At 49.6% G+C, this 19,636-nt stretch overlaps 1 protein-coding gene and 1 long non-coding RNA gene across 5 annotated transcripts; one reads left to right on the top strand and one right to left on the bottom strand.

Moving 5' to 3' along the window:
• Positions 1-8,576: 8,576 nt before the first annotated feature.
• LOC121589869 lies at positions 8,577-14,767 on the bottom strand. Of its 3 annotated transcripts, none has more exons than XR_006004352.1 (4): positions 14,161-14,767; positions 9,007-12,965; positions 8,843-8,932; positions 8,577-8,747 (listed from the first exon to the last, which is right to left on the bottom strand). It is a non-coding gene; the product is annotated as an uncharacterized LOC121589869 (long non-coding RNA). The 3 variants fall into 3 exon arrangements; XR_006004353.1 differs by having other exon boundaries at positions 9,022-12,965; XR_006004351.1 differs by having other exon boundaries at positions 8,577-12,965.
• A 783-nt stretch (positions 14,768-15,550) lies between these two features.
• On the top strand, positions 15,551-18,216 carry LOC121587890 (protein fork head). Of its 2 annotated transcripts, XM_041905184.1 has the most exons (2): positions 15,551-17,647; positions 17,722-17,938. In XM_041905184.1, the coding sequence occupies exons 1-2, from the start codon at positions 16,651-16,653 to the stop codon at positions 17,835-17,837; spliced, it is 1,113 nt and encodes a 370-aa protein (XP_041761118.1). In that variant the 5' UTR covers positions 15,551-16,650; the 3' UTR covers positions 17,838-17,938. The 2 variants fall into 2 exon arrangements, with proteins under 2 accessions (XP_041761118.1, XP_041761117.1); XM_041905183.1 differs by having other exon boundaries at positions 15,552-18,216.
• Positions 18,217-19,636: the final 1,420 nt, after the last annotated feature.

Below are 19,636 nucleotides of genomic sequence, written 5' to 3'. Positions count from 1 at the left end.
TCTGGGCTGGGAATGATGACCAAGGACCACCCGAAAAACACGATCACATCAACACCTGCGAGTTCGATCGTACTTGATAGCTCACGGGAAAAGGAAAGAGATTGCTTTGGCGGTGGCTACTCTTTTTCCACTCTTTTTCCTTTCTTTTTGCTCTCTTTCTCTCTCTAACATATCGACCATTTCCATTGGCTCCGAAACCTCTTTAAAGCAACGAGCAAGCCGAATGGGTGAGCCTTAGAAGAGACACTGCTAACCGGAATAGAATCCATCTCGAACAGCTCTTTGCTGCCCCACCCCACCACGAACCCACCCGTCCTCATGGGGGCAACTTTGTTTTCCCAACCCGAGGCCGAGGCGGTACGGTACAGGAAACACTCGAGCGCGTAAAGAGAAATACAACACCGAGCGAAAGGACAACCGGGAACAACATCAAACAGACCCGGAGGAAAAGCGACCCGAGCCACAAAACCGAGCGACAGGCGAACGAAGAGGCGCGCAAAACAAACGTGCTTTCGGGGCGATCCGAGGGACAGGGCCGCTCGCGTCCGTATCGGAATATTATTGCTTGCATATTTTTTCGGGACTTTCTTGTTACCGGGGTTTTCACCTGCTTTAAAACGCTTTCCTTCTGGTGGTCTAGGACTGTGTCATGCCGTCTTCGCGCTGCAACGAAGCGAAAACAAAATACCGCCGCATAATGTTTATTTGGGCAGTGCAGGAAACTTGTTATAAGGGGGAATGGTCGGTTTTTTATGCTTCACACAGCCAGCCAGCCAAACACACACAATTTTGGATTTGGTAGAGTAAACACTAACTAGCCCAGGGGCAGGCGGAGGGTGAGACGATAATTTCTCCAAAGGAAGAACCAGAACGGCACACCGGTGGAATCGTTTAGAAATGGCCGTGCTTAAGAGGAGAGGCTGCAGGAACTTAAACAGCATTTTTGTGGGATGTTTTGAGTGTGTAAATAATAATGACGCTGGTGACGAGGACAGCAAAGGGAAGGAAGCCGGTGCGGCAAGTGCTAGTTTTGGAACTTCTAATCTCTTTTAAAATCAGTTTAAGAACGAAGTGAATGAAGCTTTGTTCTTCTCATTAACTTCATTAATTCTAAAGCAAAGCATCATTAAAAATTCAACAATATTCAACAAAGATCTACTCTTATTTTAGAACAAGCAATTAGAACTTCAATGTCCAGTGCACTACACCAGCAGTTCTTCAATTCACAGCTCTGATCGACAATCATCCAACTTGTCTAAATGGTCGTTTTGTGTGAGTAAAAAGAGTTTGATTTCGATACATTTATGTAATAGCTTTGAAATCATCTACCTTAGCTCGATATTTGATAAGAATCTTCAATTACTACCCATTCTTAGACATAGAGATTCCTTCTCCATGCAGAAAAGCTGTAAAAAATTGGACAACATTTACCGAAGAAGGGGTACGTTGAGCTAACGATTGATTCTCTGCCACAATTTACACTCCCAGCAATCACTTTCCCATAACGCCTGGAGGACAAACAGGACAACTCGTTCGGGCCCCTTTTGTGCTGCATCCCTTTCAAAGCACCCCTGCCATCCCCTGCGCCACAAAGAGATGGAAAAATGTAATTCAATTTGCTTATCACGTGTCGTGCAGCACAAATCAGCGCCGCGGAAAAGGAAAATCAAAACAAGACAATCATTTCCCATGCATGAAACGCTCGCCGCATCATTCCTGCTTTGCTGATAGAAGGGGAACGTTGTTTTTCTTATGCACTTGCCCAAAACACAAAGCGGCACGCGTGGCGGCACGAAAAACACGTACCAAAACAATGAACCAACCGTTGGTAATGCCGGACGGTTGGCTGAGATTTTCAAATTCGATCCCATGGCCGGGGTGGTGTGTGCTGGCTTATAGTACGGCGGAGTAGCGTGGCGCAACGTTAGTCACTTGGGTTTTATTGTTGCCGAGCGGCGGTTGTTGTTGTTTGTTTAAAACGATTGTACACGAAATTAATAAACTTCATCACTGCTCGTTTGGGTGAGCACGGGGGTGTATTACATTGAACTAAGCGTGGAAAAGTGCGTAACGCAAAGCATTAACGTGCATTATCGGGGTATTTTAAACGCCTGCCAACAGGATCGGCACAATAAGCCCTTTACATTTCTTTCACTTTCTAAGCAAAAAGACCAATCTCACACACGGACCTGTCAAACTGATAGTTTCCATCATCATTAACATCCTCATCATCGTTCTCACTTTGCAAACCTAACCTTGACATTTCGAGCTACCACATTACCCAACGTACACACACAAACACACACATTGGCCACACAAATATGTGTTTGACACCAAAATATTTGCTACAGACTCTCTCGGGCCTCGGCTGACTTTTACTCCACCAACCTGCCCCTCTCGGTTTGTCAACTACCCAGCCCATCCCACCGACTAGTGCTGGGTGCGTGAGCGCGAGCCTGTCCCTTTCGGCGTGGTGGAAGCTGGCTGGTTTGCCAATCTTCAAGGAAAGGTTAAGCCCTCCTGTACACTCCACACATCCTCGAGCGGGCGGGGGGAGGGTGGGGGGGGGGACCCACGTTCCACCTCGGCACGACGCGACCTGAAACCTGACGCTCGTTTGCTCGCCAAACGAACACACATATTTGCTCAATCACTTACGAACAGGTACTCTTGGGTGCTTATTTGCGAATGTTATTAGAATTAAATCATGGTAGTAATTGGATAGAGACAGCCTGCCGCCCTGCCACCCCCCACAGCCCAACCTGCAGGCCTACCTCAGGCCGTGTGCGCACCTATTTCGGCGTCGATTACGTGCATCGTGTTGTTCCAGCGAAGCAAACAGCGCACGCCCCGGGACTCCCACAGATGGCCACCGCTGTCGTCGCACAGGGGATATGTCTCTTTTCTCTTCAAGAAAATTAATCACAACAAGGATGCGTTTTCACCTGCAGGTGAATGGTTATTATCACGCAACGATAATCGGTTGAAAACACGCGCCGATTGCCCATAATTCCCTGGCCTGGCTGGCGGCCCTCACTTGAGCGTTACTCTCGCATAACGACCCTTTCGCCGTAACATGTGCAGCAATATGCGGACAACTCCAGCTCAAGTACCTCCAGCCAAACGGTTCGTGGCTCGTGCAGTAAATGAACCTGTTACCGCAACGCATCGTTCGTGGGAATGTCGCTCGAAATTGTGGTGAATGGTTCGTGGGAAAACTGTGGTATCGGAACAGGTTATAGTTTTGCAGCAGAAATAGGGGTGAGGAACATGTGAAAATGTTAAAAATGTATAGCAGTAATATGTTCCGGAGGTCTTTATAAGGCGATTGAGTAGAGCTCATGATTTTTTCATGAATTTTAGGTTGTCAACTACAGTGTCTTAGACTTTGATGTTCACACTACTTCATGGGTGTTTTACATCGCTTGTTCATGTTGAAACATGCACTTGCTTTATTTAACAATGTTTATCAGTGTTTTCTCCTGATGGGTATAATGAGCCGTAGATAACGAGCTTGCAGGTTTTGTTCCAACTAGAACTATCATGAATGAGTCAGAGGTAGAGGGTAGAGATTAAACATTACCAAGATAACATTACAATCTTACCTTTCTCGTACGGCTGGGATAATGTCAGGCCTCGTCATTCCTATTCACACTATCTTTAACTGCATTTCTTGCCTTTCTTTCATTAAACATGTTTCAAACTAAATTGTAATACATGCTCTTTCCGTCTACATCAACAAGCAAGTAATTCTTCATTCCCTATTGCTTTAGCTAACCAATATAGATATCAAACACAGTGTAATAAAGCTTGCCATTTTCACGCCACCAAACAATACCCACCTACACGCTATACCCGTGTAACAGCACAACAATACACACCACCCGTGGCGCTCTCTATTTGTACTAGGTCCTTGCTATTGCTATTGTCGATCTACCCTTCGCTTCCCGGACCGGACCAAAAACCTCGAAAAACCCGCTACCCCACGCAGAGGAAGGATGCAGAAGCGGCAATTTGTTTCCCATCCTTAAGCATTTGCTTCGGTTCTTACACAATTGGCTGTATCCTTAAACGTTTATTAATATCCCGTAACCCTGTACCCTATCTGCGTACTCGTGTACTCGGATCGACCGCACCCTCACCGAAAGTACCCGCGCTGCCAGTTTTTCCCGTTTTGCTACGGCAGCACACGATATATACACGCACACACGCGAGGGAGAATTGACCCCTGCAGGGGGAAAACGCGTTCAACCTCTGCGCTACTCTATGTACGGTACATTTTATTAGGCATTCAGGAACCTTTGCTTTGCTAGGGAGCGAGTAGAGCATGCTGCCCGGGAGGGAATGAATTCGTTTTGTGGCTGGTTGCTGATTTATCGCTCCGGGGCCCGTGGACCAGTCCAGGCATGGGCTGATTTGGGGGGGTGGTGTGCTCCTTGGCAGAATCACGGTAGATTATCACGCACTTCGGTCGGCAATCACGGCCAAATGCCTTTCGTCTTTCACTCGTCAATTTGGCTGAGATTTGCTCGGTGAAAAGGGTGGATTAAATTAAGTATTTGGCAGTTATTTGGTCGCCGGTGTCGGCGAAATTTCCCGGGGTCGGGTTGAGTAGGCGGACAGCCGCCCCGGGATGATCCCTTTGAAGTGCTGGGTGGTGCTCGGTGTTTGCCCGAGATTATGGAGCAAACTTGTAAAGCCCGGTGAGACACGGTGGAAGGATTCAGTTTTTGGTACAATATTAATGATTCATCGTGTCAGCAACGGCGAACTGGGGCGTTTGGAGTGTTCGTTGAGCTGTAAAGCTGCCGGTTATTGCAGTTTGGTTTACGTCGATTATTCCCTGCTTTATAGAAACAAAGTAATACAGTTATTAAGAATATAATACATCAAATTGTGTTGTATAGTTTACAGCTTGTCCCACAAAGCATTCGCTACGTGATATTACTTTCAACTATGCAAATTTACTATGGCCTAAAGACCTTTTTCTCCCAAATATCGAACTACAGACCCTCCAGAAATGGTACCATTGAACATTGAGGCTGATTGTGTTTTTTATGGATTTTTAAAAGACCACTCCCGCTAACGGGAGTCACTTTCACATCGCTTAAATGGGACAATTTCCGTGACCTGCACCAAGACATCCCAACCCAACCCATAAGCCATGCAGCACGTACAGCGAGCATTCGAACTTCCTGTCCAACAACCTTAGCAAACAGAAAGTAAAACATATCGGGTACCTTTTAGCAATATTTAAGGTCACCTCAATATCGTGCAACAATCAGGCCCATTGATCGACCGCATGCACACAGTCACCGCAGCTGCAGTAGACGCTTGCCGCCTCTGGAGCATAGCGCACTCGGCTAACACGCCAACGGATCGGAGCGACATCGCGTCCTCCATCCGCTACGATGAGGTCAAACCGGAACGCGCAAAACCAAACACACAATTAATCTCGCGACTTACCGGTGGGCCATTTACCTGGGCCGGGTTGCACAAACACCCTTTCGGCCGGGCCGGATAATGCGAAGGGTTTATGAATGAGCGTCTTTGACCGCGCAGTGCAGACAGACAGAAGAAAGGCTCAGCAGAGTGCAGATCGCGTACGGTAGCCCGCGGTACGCTGGGGAACAAATTCCCAACTTAACACACGGGACACACCTCGGGGACAAGTCGTCGGCTTAGGATCGGTTGAGCTAGAACCTCAACCTGGGTGGTCCTTTGCGGGCCGCGTGTCTAGAACATGATGCGCTGCGTCGCCCGAACTTAAAAGCTCAATCACGTCCATTGTTTTGGGCGCGGTGCGCCTGGGAAAGACACGTAATGATTCGAACAAGTGTCCACTTGTTCTGCATTTCACTGACGAATTCCACCGAGAGTGTGTGTCCTTCACGTTCAGATCCATCGCAACACAAACCGCTTCAGTTCGATCAAGATCGCTTGAGCGCTTTCAATCGAGACGCCGACCGTGGCCGTGGTCGGGTTCTGGCTCTCAGAAGACCAAGCTGGCGGGACGCTACTCACGCTTACCCACGGAAGTAAACCGGTCGGAGGAAGGCTTTTTGGTTCGTCTCTCTCTCTCTCTCTCTCTCTCTCTCCGTTTCGATCCCCGGCATCACCTTTAATCTTGTGCATCTCGTAAAAGGCTCTTAACAACAGTTAACGCCACAAAGATACCTGTACTCCGGCGAGGGGAAGGCAAGCCGGAAAGCGCTGCGTACGTACAAAGCGGATGAGCAATAAAAGCGTTCTAGCCCGTATCGTTGCTGTGTTTTCGTTATTTCGCTTCGAATAAATTCACACCCTTTCCTAAGATGCGGACGGCAAGGGCCGGGGACGGGCTCTGGGCAACGGTCTGGGAGGTCCATTGGGCTTTGGGCTGGGCCCTGTTTTGCGGATTGCAATCAATGAGATTGCCGCTCGGTGCAGGTGCCCCGGGAGTGGTGGTGAGAGCTTGGTTGAAATTTGAGAAGACTGTCCACACCGAACAAGAAGTAACACAAACGTCCAAACCACCACAACGAAGCGGCGGAGCCGAAGAGCACGGAGCTGGAAATATTCCTTTTTAACAATCACATGTTAATTAAATTTGATAAACCCGTACACGCACTGACTGTAATGCTTCATGTCGAAGGGTGAAAACGAAAGCTTTGCTTTGCGTGTTTGGATGCTGCTTTTGTGCGACCGTGCAGCCACATTGGACGGACGTGCCGTCTGGGTCCGGTCTGATGAGTAGGTCACGGAAAAACACAGCCGAACCTTATGCCAGTTGGGCAGGAAGCTGCTGCTTTGCTGCCGTATCAGGAAGCGAGATCTGCGCAGTCATTGTCCTGCCTTCAATTTCATGCGCCGTTCCGCCCGTTATTGTCCCGCTAAGTGGCCCTCTGCGTCTATCAATGGCTAAAAATAGAGCTTCCAGCGACTCTAAAACCAAGAAATAGACAAGAAAACAACCTTTCTTTTTTGGCGATTGCAATAGGAATAATAACAAATTCCTTCAATATACGTCTCAAGAAAGTGCTCATTGAAAGAAATTCAACCATGTCGGGGCTTTGCAAAAAAAGGCCAGTAGCCTACGGAAGGGATTAATACTCCAGCAAGCACTGGAGAGGGAAATTGAAAGAAGTTCCCCTTACCGAACGCATTTTCCAGTCCATTGAGCGTGTGCCGATTTGGCGGAAGGAGTCTGGAAGTCCGAAACAAAACGGTACAACCACTCGCTCGGTTGTGAATGAATCGGTCGGTCAGATCTGATTCCGAAAAGTGACGAATCTACAACAAAAAAGAAACCAATCACCCATTTCCCAGTTACCTTCCTCTAGCGGCGGTAAGCCGACCATCGGGGCAACGGATTTGTGGGCAACAGAACGGGCTACTTTATTATTCATTATTCACAACCAGTCCAAGGGCTAGAAAAGCTCCGGAACTGCCACCAGGGTGCTACAGGTGTTTCGGCAAACGGAAGGAAGAAAAAAAAGAAAGGAAACTTCCACCCGTAACTTCCGCCCTGCGTGCGTATGAATTGGGTTTCGGGGACCTATTGTTCTACCTCCGCTTGCTTGCCGGGTAGGCGTGTGCATGCCCGTGACTGTACTCACTGTACACCGATCCGACTCCGCTGTTGAATGGGTCCTTGAGTACCTGAAGTGTGTCAATATCATTATGGGCTTTAATCCTTTCAATGAGTTCCCTAATGTGGTGGCCGTGGTCGATGTCGTTTGTTCATTTCCACCGATCTTTGGTGCATGCCGGAACGCAAAATGGGGTTTAATTTTAATGTTTTGTTCCAATGCTTACGTGCGCAAACATTGAATGCAATAATCTTGTGAAGAGTGCTACTCTAGACCAGGGAGACGCATGCAAAACAAACCAGCGAAATAGCTCCAGATAGCTTATCTTTAAATGAATAAGTCTAGTTTAATGTTTTTTTTGGGGGAAAACATAAACAGGTAAACATCAATTCATCCCCTAAGTACCTTCATAACCGTGAAAATAATCATCTCTCAGCACTGGAACCTTCCTCATGGACGAGTTTTTATCGGTTTCACTAACCAACCAAACTGTCCCACGGTTTCTTACCCTTGCAGCATAATTTGTTTGCCTCCGTCTTCGTTTGTTTCGTACATTTTTTTTCTCTCCCTCGACGGACACGGCGTAGGCTTCTATAAATAAAGTCTTCTCCATCACGACGACGGCGTGCAGGCAGTAAGTACCGAATGCCGAATGATGTCACTGCGCTTACACGGACTGCCGGGAGGCCGGGTGGCCAGCAAGAGTCACGGTGCTTGAAGGATCCAGTACGAACCTGGGTGGTCCTGGGTGGTGGAGTATATCACGGTCGAATGCAATCGGCAGTTTTGAGCACGTCCAGCGTGAGCGCAGTGAGCATCGTCGATCACTTCAGACTGTTCGCCCGGTGCAAGCGTAAGTGGGTAAAAGATATTGCTGATGCTCTCGATCAGTTGGATCTAGTACCAGTGGTGGCCGAGGTGCGAATGAAGGTTATTTTATGGAGAAAATAATAAAATTAAGCATGATAATAGCCAAAAAATACATCGTATAACAGTGTATAACAGTTTGTCGAATTGCCTTTATTATTGTCAAGAGTAAGTACAATGTTCGTGGCACAGTACGCACAAAAATGCCACATCATTCCATGTCACGTTCCATTCCATCCGCGATCTGTTCATCTATTCCTCCACAAATTGACGATCCTAACAGCAATAGGTGGACATTCTCGATCAGCCCTACATGCAATGACAAATCAGTTTTTATGTTGTGGTTGTTATTCTGACTCGGTCACTCGTCCCTTCGCTCCTGTCACAGAGCGCTATCTTCTTACCGCACGATGGTCACATTATAATTGGGGCACCCTGGCCGAACCAAGCACAACTGTCCACCGCGTCCACCCTTGAAGCCTGGGTTTAGGTAACTGTCAATAGGTAAACACACGCACATCAGACAATATAAAAAGGCGTATGCAAGGGCACTGTAATTGAATTGCACCTTTTTGTGACGTACCGGATCGGTAGATAACTACATACAGGCGGCGCGTTGCGTACAGGGAGAGGGTAAGCAGAGGATCCTTGGACGACCCCACGGTCACAGCAGCAGCAGCTGCACCAACTGTCAAAACTGACGGCCGGAGTTGTTGGCTGGTGTGACTTTTGACGCCAATAGTTGGGCTTAGGCCGGGGAAATCGAACGATAGATGTTCCCCCGTGCTGGAGGGTAAACCATCCAAACCAAACACGCTCATTGCATAAATGTCGTTGCCTTTCTACCTTGAAAATGTGTAATGACCAGCGAAACCATTCTTAAAGTCACACGACTCATACAACGGACAACTTCAGTACAGTGAGGGGTTTTTGTTTTTTTTCGGATCTTCCTACCCAAGCTGCATGGCGAGGTAAGAATGGTTTCGCGCTACAAGTAAAACCAAAAAAAAAAAAAACGACGAGCCACACACAAAACACCAACTCCGAGACACAATATTTAGACAAACAATTTTTATTCTTCCTCCATGTCTCATGCCGCACGGCCGAGTCGCTGTTTGTCCGATAAGCTTTAACAATGTTTATTTCTTAATTATTAGCTGTGATTTTTCGGAGGTGAGATGGTTGCTCGATGCGATGCGATGGGATTTATGTACATTTTCACTTACCTTACCCAGACGGAACCGCTTGCCCGTCCCCCCCGGGGCCCAACCGGGGCCATACCTCGTGCAGTTCCGTGTGCGACGCTTGTTTACTGCGGCGGCTTCGGCCGTCTGTGGCTTCGCTTTGGAAACGGCACTTTAAGGCCTCAAAAATCGATTTGGGGAATGCGTTTTTGTGCGTGCTCTTTCTTCAAGCTGCCTTTGCTGTCAGCTGGTTGCGTGGCAATGGGGGAAACGGTTGACGCGGAGCTGGAAGTGGCTTGCTATGTGATTATTGTAATGATACGATGATTTTTTGTGAACACAAACACATTTGCCGGAATGCCGGGAATGGAGAAAACAAACAACTAAGCAAACCCCGGTTGGCGAGTCAGGCTGCTGACCAAGCCACACTAACTAGCGGGGTCGGCGGGTACTCATGAGTGCCTTACTAAATGATCGCGATCGCGAGAGGGGTGAGCTGTGACGCGGCTTAAAACGTAGCGTTTGGTTGAAATTAGCTTTGCAAACAGCTTTAAAAACTCTTAGCTTGGTATTAAAACACGTTTGATTAGGTTACGCGGAAGCCAAACATAATTCGCAAATGTTTGGCCAGTGATTCAGGGTGTCGTAAATTAATCGACACACCTCCCTCCGCTAGTTTGCCCAGTCGTGCCAGTCCGCCGATTTTCCACGAAATACCGATCAGCCGCAAATCAACAAATCAACAAATCCGCAGAAATAGTATCAACGATCTTAAATGCCGTCGGTAAACGGTTACGCACGTCTCGCCAGCTGCTGATAAAGCAATGGTACGCATGTCGCGTGCCCAGAAAGATACACCGCAAAGTATCGACAAAAAGTGGCCCCCAAAAGTCACGCGCCACTTCGAGCGGCTGATAGACGGCAGCACAACTCGGTCAGTTATCGATTTAAAATTAGCCAACCTCCCTTCATAAAAGCACACACACACACACAAACACAATTCCAGCTGTACCTCCACGGGAGACACAAATCAAATCGGTGCCACCAGCAAGAAGACAACTACTTCGACGCTACTGTTTGGTTGTTCACTTTTTTCTTTCTATTGTTGTTTTGTGGTGGCTAATTTAGTAAATAAAAAAGCCTGAACATCAATCGCCCATGTATGGCGGCAGGCAGACGTTAGGTGTCGATCGGTTTTGATAAAACACCCATTATCGCTTACAACCCAATCAAATGTCACCGCCATAGATAAACAATGGAGGAGGCCGGGGAAAAAAGCGAATCATTTTAAACCGGTTTTTTTTTTACAATCAGTTGTCCGGGGATCTGTTGTCGATAAGATAAATCAATGCCAGTGCGTTGCTTGGGTCGAAAAAGCACCCAGTAAGAGGAGAGCTTTGAAATCAATAAAGGCGGAGATTCTAGGAAAAAGTATGGCTATTTCCAATTTCTATAAATAATTACAAAGAAACCTACAGGAAACACTCCAAAGAAATATCTCTAGAATGGACCTAAAGCGTTGAAATCGAATCAAAAGGAAACTATTTCACACATCCTCTTATCGTTCTATCGGTCATACGTGTTTGCCTTCAAACAGAAGCCGCAGAGCGCCACAAACAAAGCTTAAGCCCAAGAAGCCTTGCACGATTTAATCTATCACGCCGCGTGCTCACAGCGGTAACGGATACGGATTCAAACTCCCGGACCTGGGGACGTGTCCTGGGTTCGCATCCTTCCGGTGGAGAACCGAAGGTTCAGGCTATTAGAGCGTGTTGCATGAATCAGCACAAACCCCTGCGGAAAAGGGGCTGACGATGGCAGAAAGCCTTTACCCGGAAACACCCGGAGCTTCCAAGGCGCTGCCGCGTCCGTCTCAACTCTCGCCACAAATACACAACTGGCCGCCATCTCACAACAGCGGCACCCGGGGTGTGTACAATCGTACGAATTCGATGACTAAGCTTCAATCCGGGAACGCTCCCGGAACGAGGGAAGACGGTCGCAGAAGGGCAATACTTCTTGCCTGCCCTGGCAGCCATTCCTCGACAGCCTGCACGAACAAAGAAGACGCTGCGCAGAAGATGCTTCGATTGCGCTTGGGAAATGGCGGGATGGCGACCTTTTGCCGCAGCAGCTGTCCTGGGTGTCGGTGTGAAGGCGAAATCTTAACGTACTTTCCTTTCCGAGGCACCGAGGCACGTATTATCGCTATATGATACTTTCGGTAAACAACGGCAGCCCGGGCAAAGGAGAGGGAATCTGCGTCACGGCGCTCGGCATCTTCCCTATTCCAGCACCGCGCGACACAAAGAACGAAATTGGGTTGCGTTGGCTTTTCGTTCGACAACACACGGTCGCACACTTATTCACACAATCAGCACACAAACATACACACACACATAAACTCACGTATGATCATCTTCAGGGCTTTTGGGTGCTGTGCATACTGTGCACCCTGAAACTCACCCCGCTTGACCCGCTAGGACGCTGTCCCGTACCGGCAGCTTTGATTCAGATTCCGTCCCCGTTCTTATCAGCTCCGCTAAAACCCAATCGAAATGCGGGACCAGTCAAACGTTCTCGGGAATGAAGGCACGCATTATACGCGTCATAAAATGGCCACCAGCTGGTACCGGAGCCCGCTGGCTTTACCGTCACCCGGGGAAAACAGTCCCGGCAAGCGAAGGAAACGGACCGACGAACGATGATGACCTTATCCTTATTCAAATGCGTGTTGCTCGCGGGGCCCAATCGGGACGGCCAATTGGGGTGGGGTGCAGATTGTGTGAGCAAATACGTTCGGCTTCGCTTTCACAGGCCGACTTTAAAACCGATCCGACTTCCAACCGTTCCGAAACCGCCCATGGATCCCAGGTAATGTGTCGACCGTCGCGCGTTTTCGACGCCGCTCGCTCGCTCGGTGCGTTGGCCCTTCGCCTGGCAGTGTGTCTGTGTGCACAATGATAAGTGGCGCAAAAGATAGAACATAGAACGTGGAGGACAACGACGGCAAGAACGGCTGATAGTGTAGGTTCGGTGCATGCGGCAACACGCTGGGGTTTGTTAGGGATTTGGACACCGGAACATTGTCATCGGCATTTCAGTGGTGGCGGGATGTCCGTAGCGCGAACGAGGGCACAGGCGGAGAGAGAGATAGAGAGAGAGAGAGAGAGAGAGAGAGAGAGAGAGAGAGAAAGAGAGGAGGAGGGTAATTTAACCCAGGGTGAATGATGATGGTTCATTTTCCGTGCGACGCGTTGCATCGTGTGCCTCGTGGTTGGGTTCCCGGAATCGGATGATAAGCGCCCTCTCTGACTGCATGGCGGAACGGCTATCAGCGCATCTTGAAAAGAGGAAGAAAGAAGCGAAGCAGATTGGATGATGTGATGTGTTGTTCGTTGTTTTTGAGCGTAGAAATTCAAGATGGAACTCGGTGAAGTCATTCTAATAGAGTACAGACTTGATTACAAACTTTTATTAGGAATATTGGGCCTTATATTTCACAAAACATCTTTTAATCTGTTAGTGACTTCGTCAATAATTTTGTTCATTATTTACATATTTGCTTGATATTTCAAAGTTGTTGAGTCGATTTATGTCTTGTGGCAATATATGACAATATATATTCTAGATCAGAGAGACTTTAACAAGCAAAATATGTTATGTGAGAATGAATCTAATGAACAAAGTCTTCCGAAGTCGAAGTCTTCATGTTGACTTGTCTATTAAGAGAATGCTCTGCTAATGCTAGGCTAAGTATGGCATGTTAGTTATATTAAACCTAAGCTGTATCATGAATATTCCAACTTCCCCAGGGATTGTCCAAACGTATAACGATATAATGTTCTGTTTTGAATACTGTTCAATGGACATAATTTACGCCCTTGCGGTGTTAATACAAAAGTAGTTAAGCGAAGGAGGTTGTTTTAGGTCATTTATGATAGGAGTTGAATTTGGAGTTTGGATAAAAAAGTATGGATTTCATTAGCATGCATAAAAATTATCCGTAAAACATTCCAGATTAACCGTATCATAACAGTTTTGAAGAGGGATTTGAGATTACAATGATCTTCTGAAACTACCCGAAGTTTTCTGTTTCGTTTGCATGACTGTATTGAGTAATCCAACTATCTTTAATATATATGTGGGATAGAACTTAAAATATAAACAAAGACAATGTTTGAGTGACAAAATAAAAACTCATTGCCAATGTTCTACACTTCTTCATCACAACGCAATTTCTGCAACAGAAGCGAGGCCAGAAGTATGGCGAAAACCTCAGTCTGATCAGCTAGTCAATTCTGCCGTCGCGTACAGTATGACGATGTAAGACCCGCACCCTGAACGACCTCATGCCTCATGGTCCCGAACTAATCCCAGCCCCAGGCCACTCTCGCGACAAGGAAATGGACTCGAAGAGTGTTACAAAAAAAAACGAAGAGCAGCCATTTAAAATTAAATAAATAAACTATTCCACTGATAAGATAAGGGAAAAAAGCGTATACGCGAACACAAACTATCGTGCACACTTTACTTACCATCTCAACACGTTCGACCGACAGCCGGTCACACCGGGGCCGCGGCTTACTATCGCCCCGGCACATTCGATGGCGGCCCCGGCTCGAACGGCGGGGGCCTTGCTTTACGGCCGTCGGGCAACGGAATGGATGGGACCGTGTGCCGTGTGCCGCGAATCGCTTCCGGTGTTTGATTCGCTTTTTAAACAGCCACTTTGGCCGGGATTTTGCGGAAGCACAGCCTTTCAGCACGAATTCCAAACCTGTTCCCGTACACGATCAGCCTTTCGTGGCGTTGGAAAAACTTTTCGTCGCGATTAAGGCGCTTAAATTCAAGGCGTTAAAAACTTTGCAACACACCGCCCTGTAGCACACCACTGTCAAGTGTAGTTTTATTCACCACCCAGAACCGAGGGGAAGCACCTTTGCCGTGTTGTAGCTGCTTCCACCGCGGTAACCGTATATCGTACAGCGGGAGCCGGGTACGCGATTTTCCTGCCGCGACCGAGTCTGTCACCGTAAAAATTGTCACTACGAGTGCGGTTGGCGTCTTTTCCATCGATAAACTGTCAATTCTTCGAAGCGGGCAAGGCCTGCCACTAGCCGGCCAACCGTGCTGAGGGCTGTCGGCCGCTGTGCAAACGGTAACCGACCGGGCCTCATCATCGCCCGGGCGACCGGATACAGCCATACATTGCTCCGGTTTTGGTTTTTTTCTTCTGCTTTTTGCACGCCACAGTGGAGCAGCCTAGGCTGGGAGGCGAATCGAAGGAGGCGCAGTGGCTGCCAGGAAAAGCGGCTCGGATTTCTCTTCCCAAACGCTGTACGAGAGTGTGTGTGTGTGTGATGCGCGAGGATGTTTTTCCACCACCCCAATAAAGACAGCCATTTTCCACACAAACACAAAGGCCCGGGTGGTGTACGTGCATCCAGGGGTGTGTATGTGTGTGTGTGTGCTGTAGTCGTGTGGCATTTTAAGGGTGGCAAGCTGGCAGGAAAAGCTTGGCGTCTGTTCCACTCAATTCGCATGCGTACGAAAAGGTTCATCTTCCATCTCTCTTCACCACGCGCTGCAGGGAACCGGGAAAAGTCCCTCCACAGCACCGTGCGTGTGCATCACTATGTGTGTGTGTGTGTGTGTGTGTGTGTGTGTGTGTGTGAGAGCGAACATGAAATTCACCCTCCAGCACGATGTAAAGCAACCCTTACGCGTTCAATAGCTCCGCCTCCAGAGACAGAGACGCATACAACTCGGCCGCTCCCATTGGCCAATGCCGGAGCGAAGCTAGCGCCGAGGGCCAGGCACGCACACACACCATCGCCAGCACGCGTGTGCGACACGCACACCAGCACACACCCGTACGCCCATTGTGGTGCACTTAAAGTTTAGGCACTTCAGCTCGAAAATACTGTTTGAAAGCCAAATAGTTGCTGTTCCCCTCTGCAAACAGTCGCATCTTGTCGCTTGTCTGCCACGGGCTGCCAGATCACAGCGTGTGGCTGCGACTTTGGAAGTTTGTTCAACATTAGAATATATAAACATCAATATAATAAAGCTCTCTCTCGCGTGCGACCCCGCGCCAAAGTGTTCTTTTTCCCGGCGGCCTGGGTGGACTAGTAGTTGGTTTGGGTTTTTGGCCCGATTGCCGTTGGTCGAGTGGGAAATAATTCGCAACACTCTCCCGGATTCGATCCGCGGTCCGCGTGCGTTGTGATAGTGCGTGATCCTGGCGTGATCCTCGTGATCGTCCAGAGCTTTGAGCGTGAATTGGGTGAAGCTTCCAACTGGGTTGCTTGTTAGAAGAAAGTGAAATTTGGGATGTTAAACGATCGTTGATCGTAATAAAAGGAAGGAGGAAAAAACAAACTGGTGTCGGTGAAGTGTGATAAGTGTGACAACGGTCTTGAAGTGAGCAGAACAAGAAAGAGGACGTTTCGTCTCCATTTGGCAGTTTCAATTTATGTGAAAACAGAATACAAAGGAATAATCCTCCTTGCACAGGTGTGATGCAGTGTGTAACGCAAGCAGTGTGACGGAACGAAGGTCTAGCTAAAGTTGTCAGTGACTAAAAACGGACTAGCGATAGAGTTGTCGTAACGATCAATATAGAAACTTAACCGCGGTGCGTCGGTGAAAGTGAAAGTGAATTCGTTGCAATTCATCGTCCGCGTTGATCGATGCGAAATCGATGTGAGTCGGTAGTGCGAGCGAGCGATAAGAGTGACCACACATGATCATGATTCATTCCCCGACGCCGAGGTACGACTCGTGAGTGCCGCGCGTGTGAAGCAGAAGCGCCATTAAGCGGTGATAAGCGGTTGCGTGCGCCGAGCCGAGAGAATCTCTTCCCTATCGCCAAAGGATAACGCCGCAGCCTATCAGTGTGCAGTGTGTTTATCGTTTGTTTGACGTGTGTTTGACGTGTGTGTGTGTGTGTGTGAGAGAGAGAGAGAGTGTCATTGTATATGAGTGTGAGGGGGTAGGAAGGTGGAAGACAGGTTGCGATAAAGATGCAAAAGCTCTACCCGGAAAGCTCGATCAACACGAGCAGTAGCATGGCGGTGGGTGGTGGAGGCGGCGGCGGCGGCGGTGGCGGTGGCGGCAACATGAGCCCGATGGCCACCACGTACAGCAGCATGAACAGTATGGGGATGGCGGTCGGCGGCATGACGTCCGTGTCGCCCCAGGGCGGCGGGTTCGGGGCGACCGTGCTCGGCAGCCCGGGCATGGGCGGGATGGGCGCCGCCATGAACAGCATGTCGGGCAACTGTCTCACCTCGACGCCGATCGGGTACAGCTCGATGGGGTCGCCGATCAGCAACATGGGCTCGTGCATGGGCGGCAACGGCATGAGCACGATGGCGGCCATGTCCGGGTACTCGAGCGTGGCCGGCAGCCGGGAGGTGCTGGGCGACCCGAGCTCGCCCAACTCGGTCGCGCTGCAGCGGGCCCGCACGGAGAAGCCGGCCGCGACGTACCGGCGGAACTACACGCACGCCAAGCCGCCCTACTCGTACATCAGCCTGATCACGATGGCGATCCAGAACAACCCGCACAAGATGCTGACGCTGGCCGAGATCTACCAGTTCATCATGGATCTGTTCCCGTTCTACCGGCAGAACCAGCAGCGGTGGCAGAACTCGATCCGGCACTCGCTCAGCTTCAACGACTGCTTCGTGAAGGTGCCCCGCACGCCGGACAAGCCGGGCAAGGGGTCGTTCTGGACGCTCCATCCCGACTCGGGCAACATGTTCGAGAACGGGTGCTACCTGCGGCGCCAGAAGCGGTTCAAGGACGAGAAAAAGGAGGTGCTCCGGTCGCTGCACAAGAGCCCGGCGCACGGCGGCAGCCTCGATGCGGTCGGCAGCCCGGACAAGAAGGACCCGAACGAGGAGCACCACCATCACCATCACCATCACAGCCACAGCCACCACAGCCACCGGACGGAGCACGTGTCCAAGCTGAGCGCGGCAGTCGACACGCACGGCATGCTGAACAGTGCGCACGGTAAAGACGCGGACGCGCTCGCGATGCTGCACGCGACGGCCGACTTATGCTTAGCCCAACAATCTCATTCACAGCATGGTGGTTCGCACCACCCTACGCACCACCACCACCACCATCCGGCCCACCAGCAGCTGCAGCAGGAGGAATTGACGGCTATGGTAAATCGCTGCCACCCTTCGCTGCTTGGTGAATACCACTCGATGCACCTGAAGCAGGAACCGGCGGGCTACACGCCCTCTAGTCACCCGTTCTCGATCACCCGGCTGCTGCCGACCGAGTCGAAGGCGGACATCAAGATGTACGAGATGAGCCAGTACGCCGGCTACAACGGGCTCAGCCCGCTGCCGAACTCGCACGCGGCCGCGGCCGCCCTCGGGCAGGACTCGTACTATCACCAGAGCCTCGGCTACCACCATGCGTCCACGGGCACGACCAGCTTGTGACATCAGTATCCGCTGGCATAAGTGCGGTTGAAAGGCTACTACCACACTGGCACACAGTACCAGCAACAGCACCACCAGCAGCATCAGCACCAGCAGCAGCAGCAGCAGCACCAACAGAACCAGCAACAGCAGCAGCAACAGAACCAGCAGCAGCACCGTCAGCCGCCCGATCTCGACCAAGAATGGTTGGATTTGGCGCAGCTTAGCACCTCGGCGAACTACGCGCGCAGCGGTGGTGGTAGCTATCTGCAGACCAATCGTTACGTGTACCATCACCGTCATCCTTATCATGCGCAGCTCGTGCAGCAACATCAACAGCAGCAACAACCGTCCGAGCCGGATGAGGAGGACGAGTACGACGATCAGCGCAGCAGAGGGTTTGTCGCGACCGATCTGACCGCTGGCAATAGCAGTGCGTCCTCATCGGGCAGCACCTCCGATACGTCGCCCCATAATATCTCGTTTTAGGACGCTCTTCAAAAGCGCATGTTGTGAAGATCGCACACTGGGTAGCGGATAGGGCATCACATACATACACACGCACACGGCTCACGAGCATGCGATCGGTGACAACCTGATTGAGAAGGCTCTCCACACGATGGGGCACCCGATACACCCGAAAATGGTTCCGTCCGAACGGAAGCCTAAACGGTTGGACGACTTTTGGAGTGTTTGGCTCAAGTTGACTGAACAGTCGGCAGACGACCTTCACTTGGACGTTGGGATTCTGTCCTCTCTTTTTCTCTATCTCTCTCTTTCTCTCTCTCTTTCTCTCTCTCTCTCTCTCTCTCTCTCTCTCTCTCTCTCGCACGCTCTCCTCACTGGACACGAGCATCAAAACGTTGCGTGTCCAGTGATCAATGGATATTCCCCAGTCATTTGTACGATCGTTTTCAGTCTTTCTGAATGAACTCCAACTCCAATGCCTCCCGCATCTAGGGAGTCCTAGACTCCTCGTACGCTTCCTCAGTAAGCGGTTGTTTGTCTTGTAGTTCCCAGTGCGTAGTTCTATTTCGGCGAGCAATTTTTGTTTGCCTGTATACCAATTCCGATTCCTCCGGCAGGCAATAAATCCGGATAGGAGTCTCGAACGAAAACAACCAACAGCCAAACAAAAAAAAAACCCTAACCTTTCATGTCCCCTGAAATCGATTTTCGAGAGCCGCTGCCCAAACCGAAGAGTGTCCACAGCTAACCAAACGTTGTCCAAGTGTCTGCACTTGAGGCGGAATTTCGTTCACCCACGGGATCGTAGTGTGTGCGCACGCGTTCCGCGTGTAGTTTCTTTTGCTTTATGGTAATTGTCGTTAACCCGAAGGTGGGGTCTAATTTGTACGCCACTGTAAGGTAGAAGAGTGTGTTGTTTTTTTAAACTGGTTGCTTTCGAAGCGCTTCTCTTTTTGGAGGTATTTTTTTTGGTCAAGTTCGGAGGTTGTACGCGGTAGCGGCACTCGAGATGCGAAGTCTTGTGAGTGAGTGAGTCGCTTTAAACGCACGCACGTCGCAAGTTGAACCGATGACCTCAATCGGTAGATCGATAGGAAAC

The sequence above is a fragment of the Anopheles merus genome, chromosome 2R (assembly GCF_017562075.2).
Source record: "Anopheles merus strain MAF chromosome 2R, AmerM5.1, whole genome shotgun sequence".
NCBI lineage: Eukaryota > Metazoa > Arthropoda > Insecta > Diptera > Culicidae > Anopheles > Anopheles merus.
The sequence above is the reverse complement of the archived record's forward strand: the minus strand, read 5'-3'. Positions and strand labels throughout refer to the sequence as shown.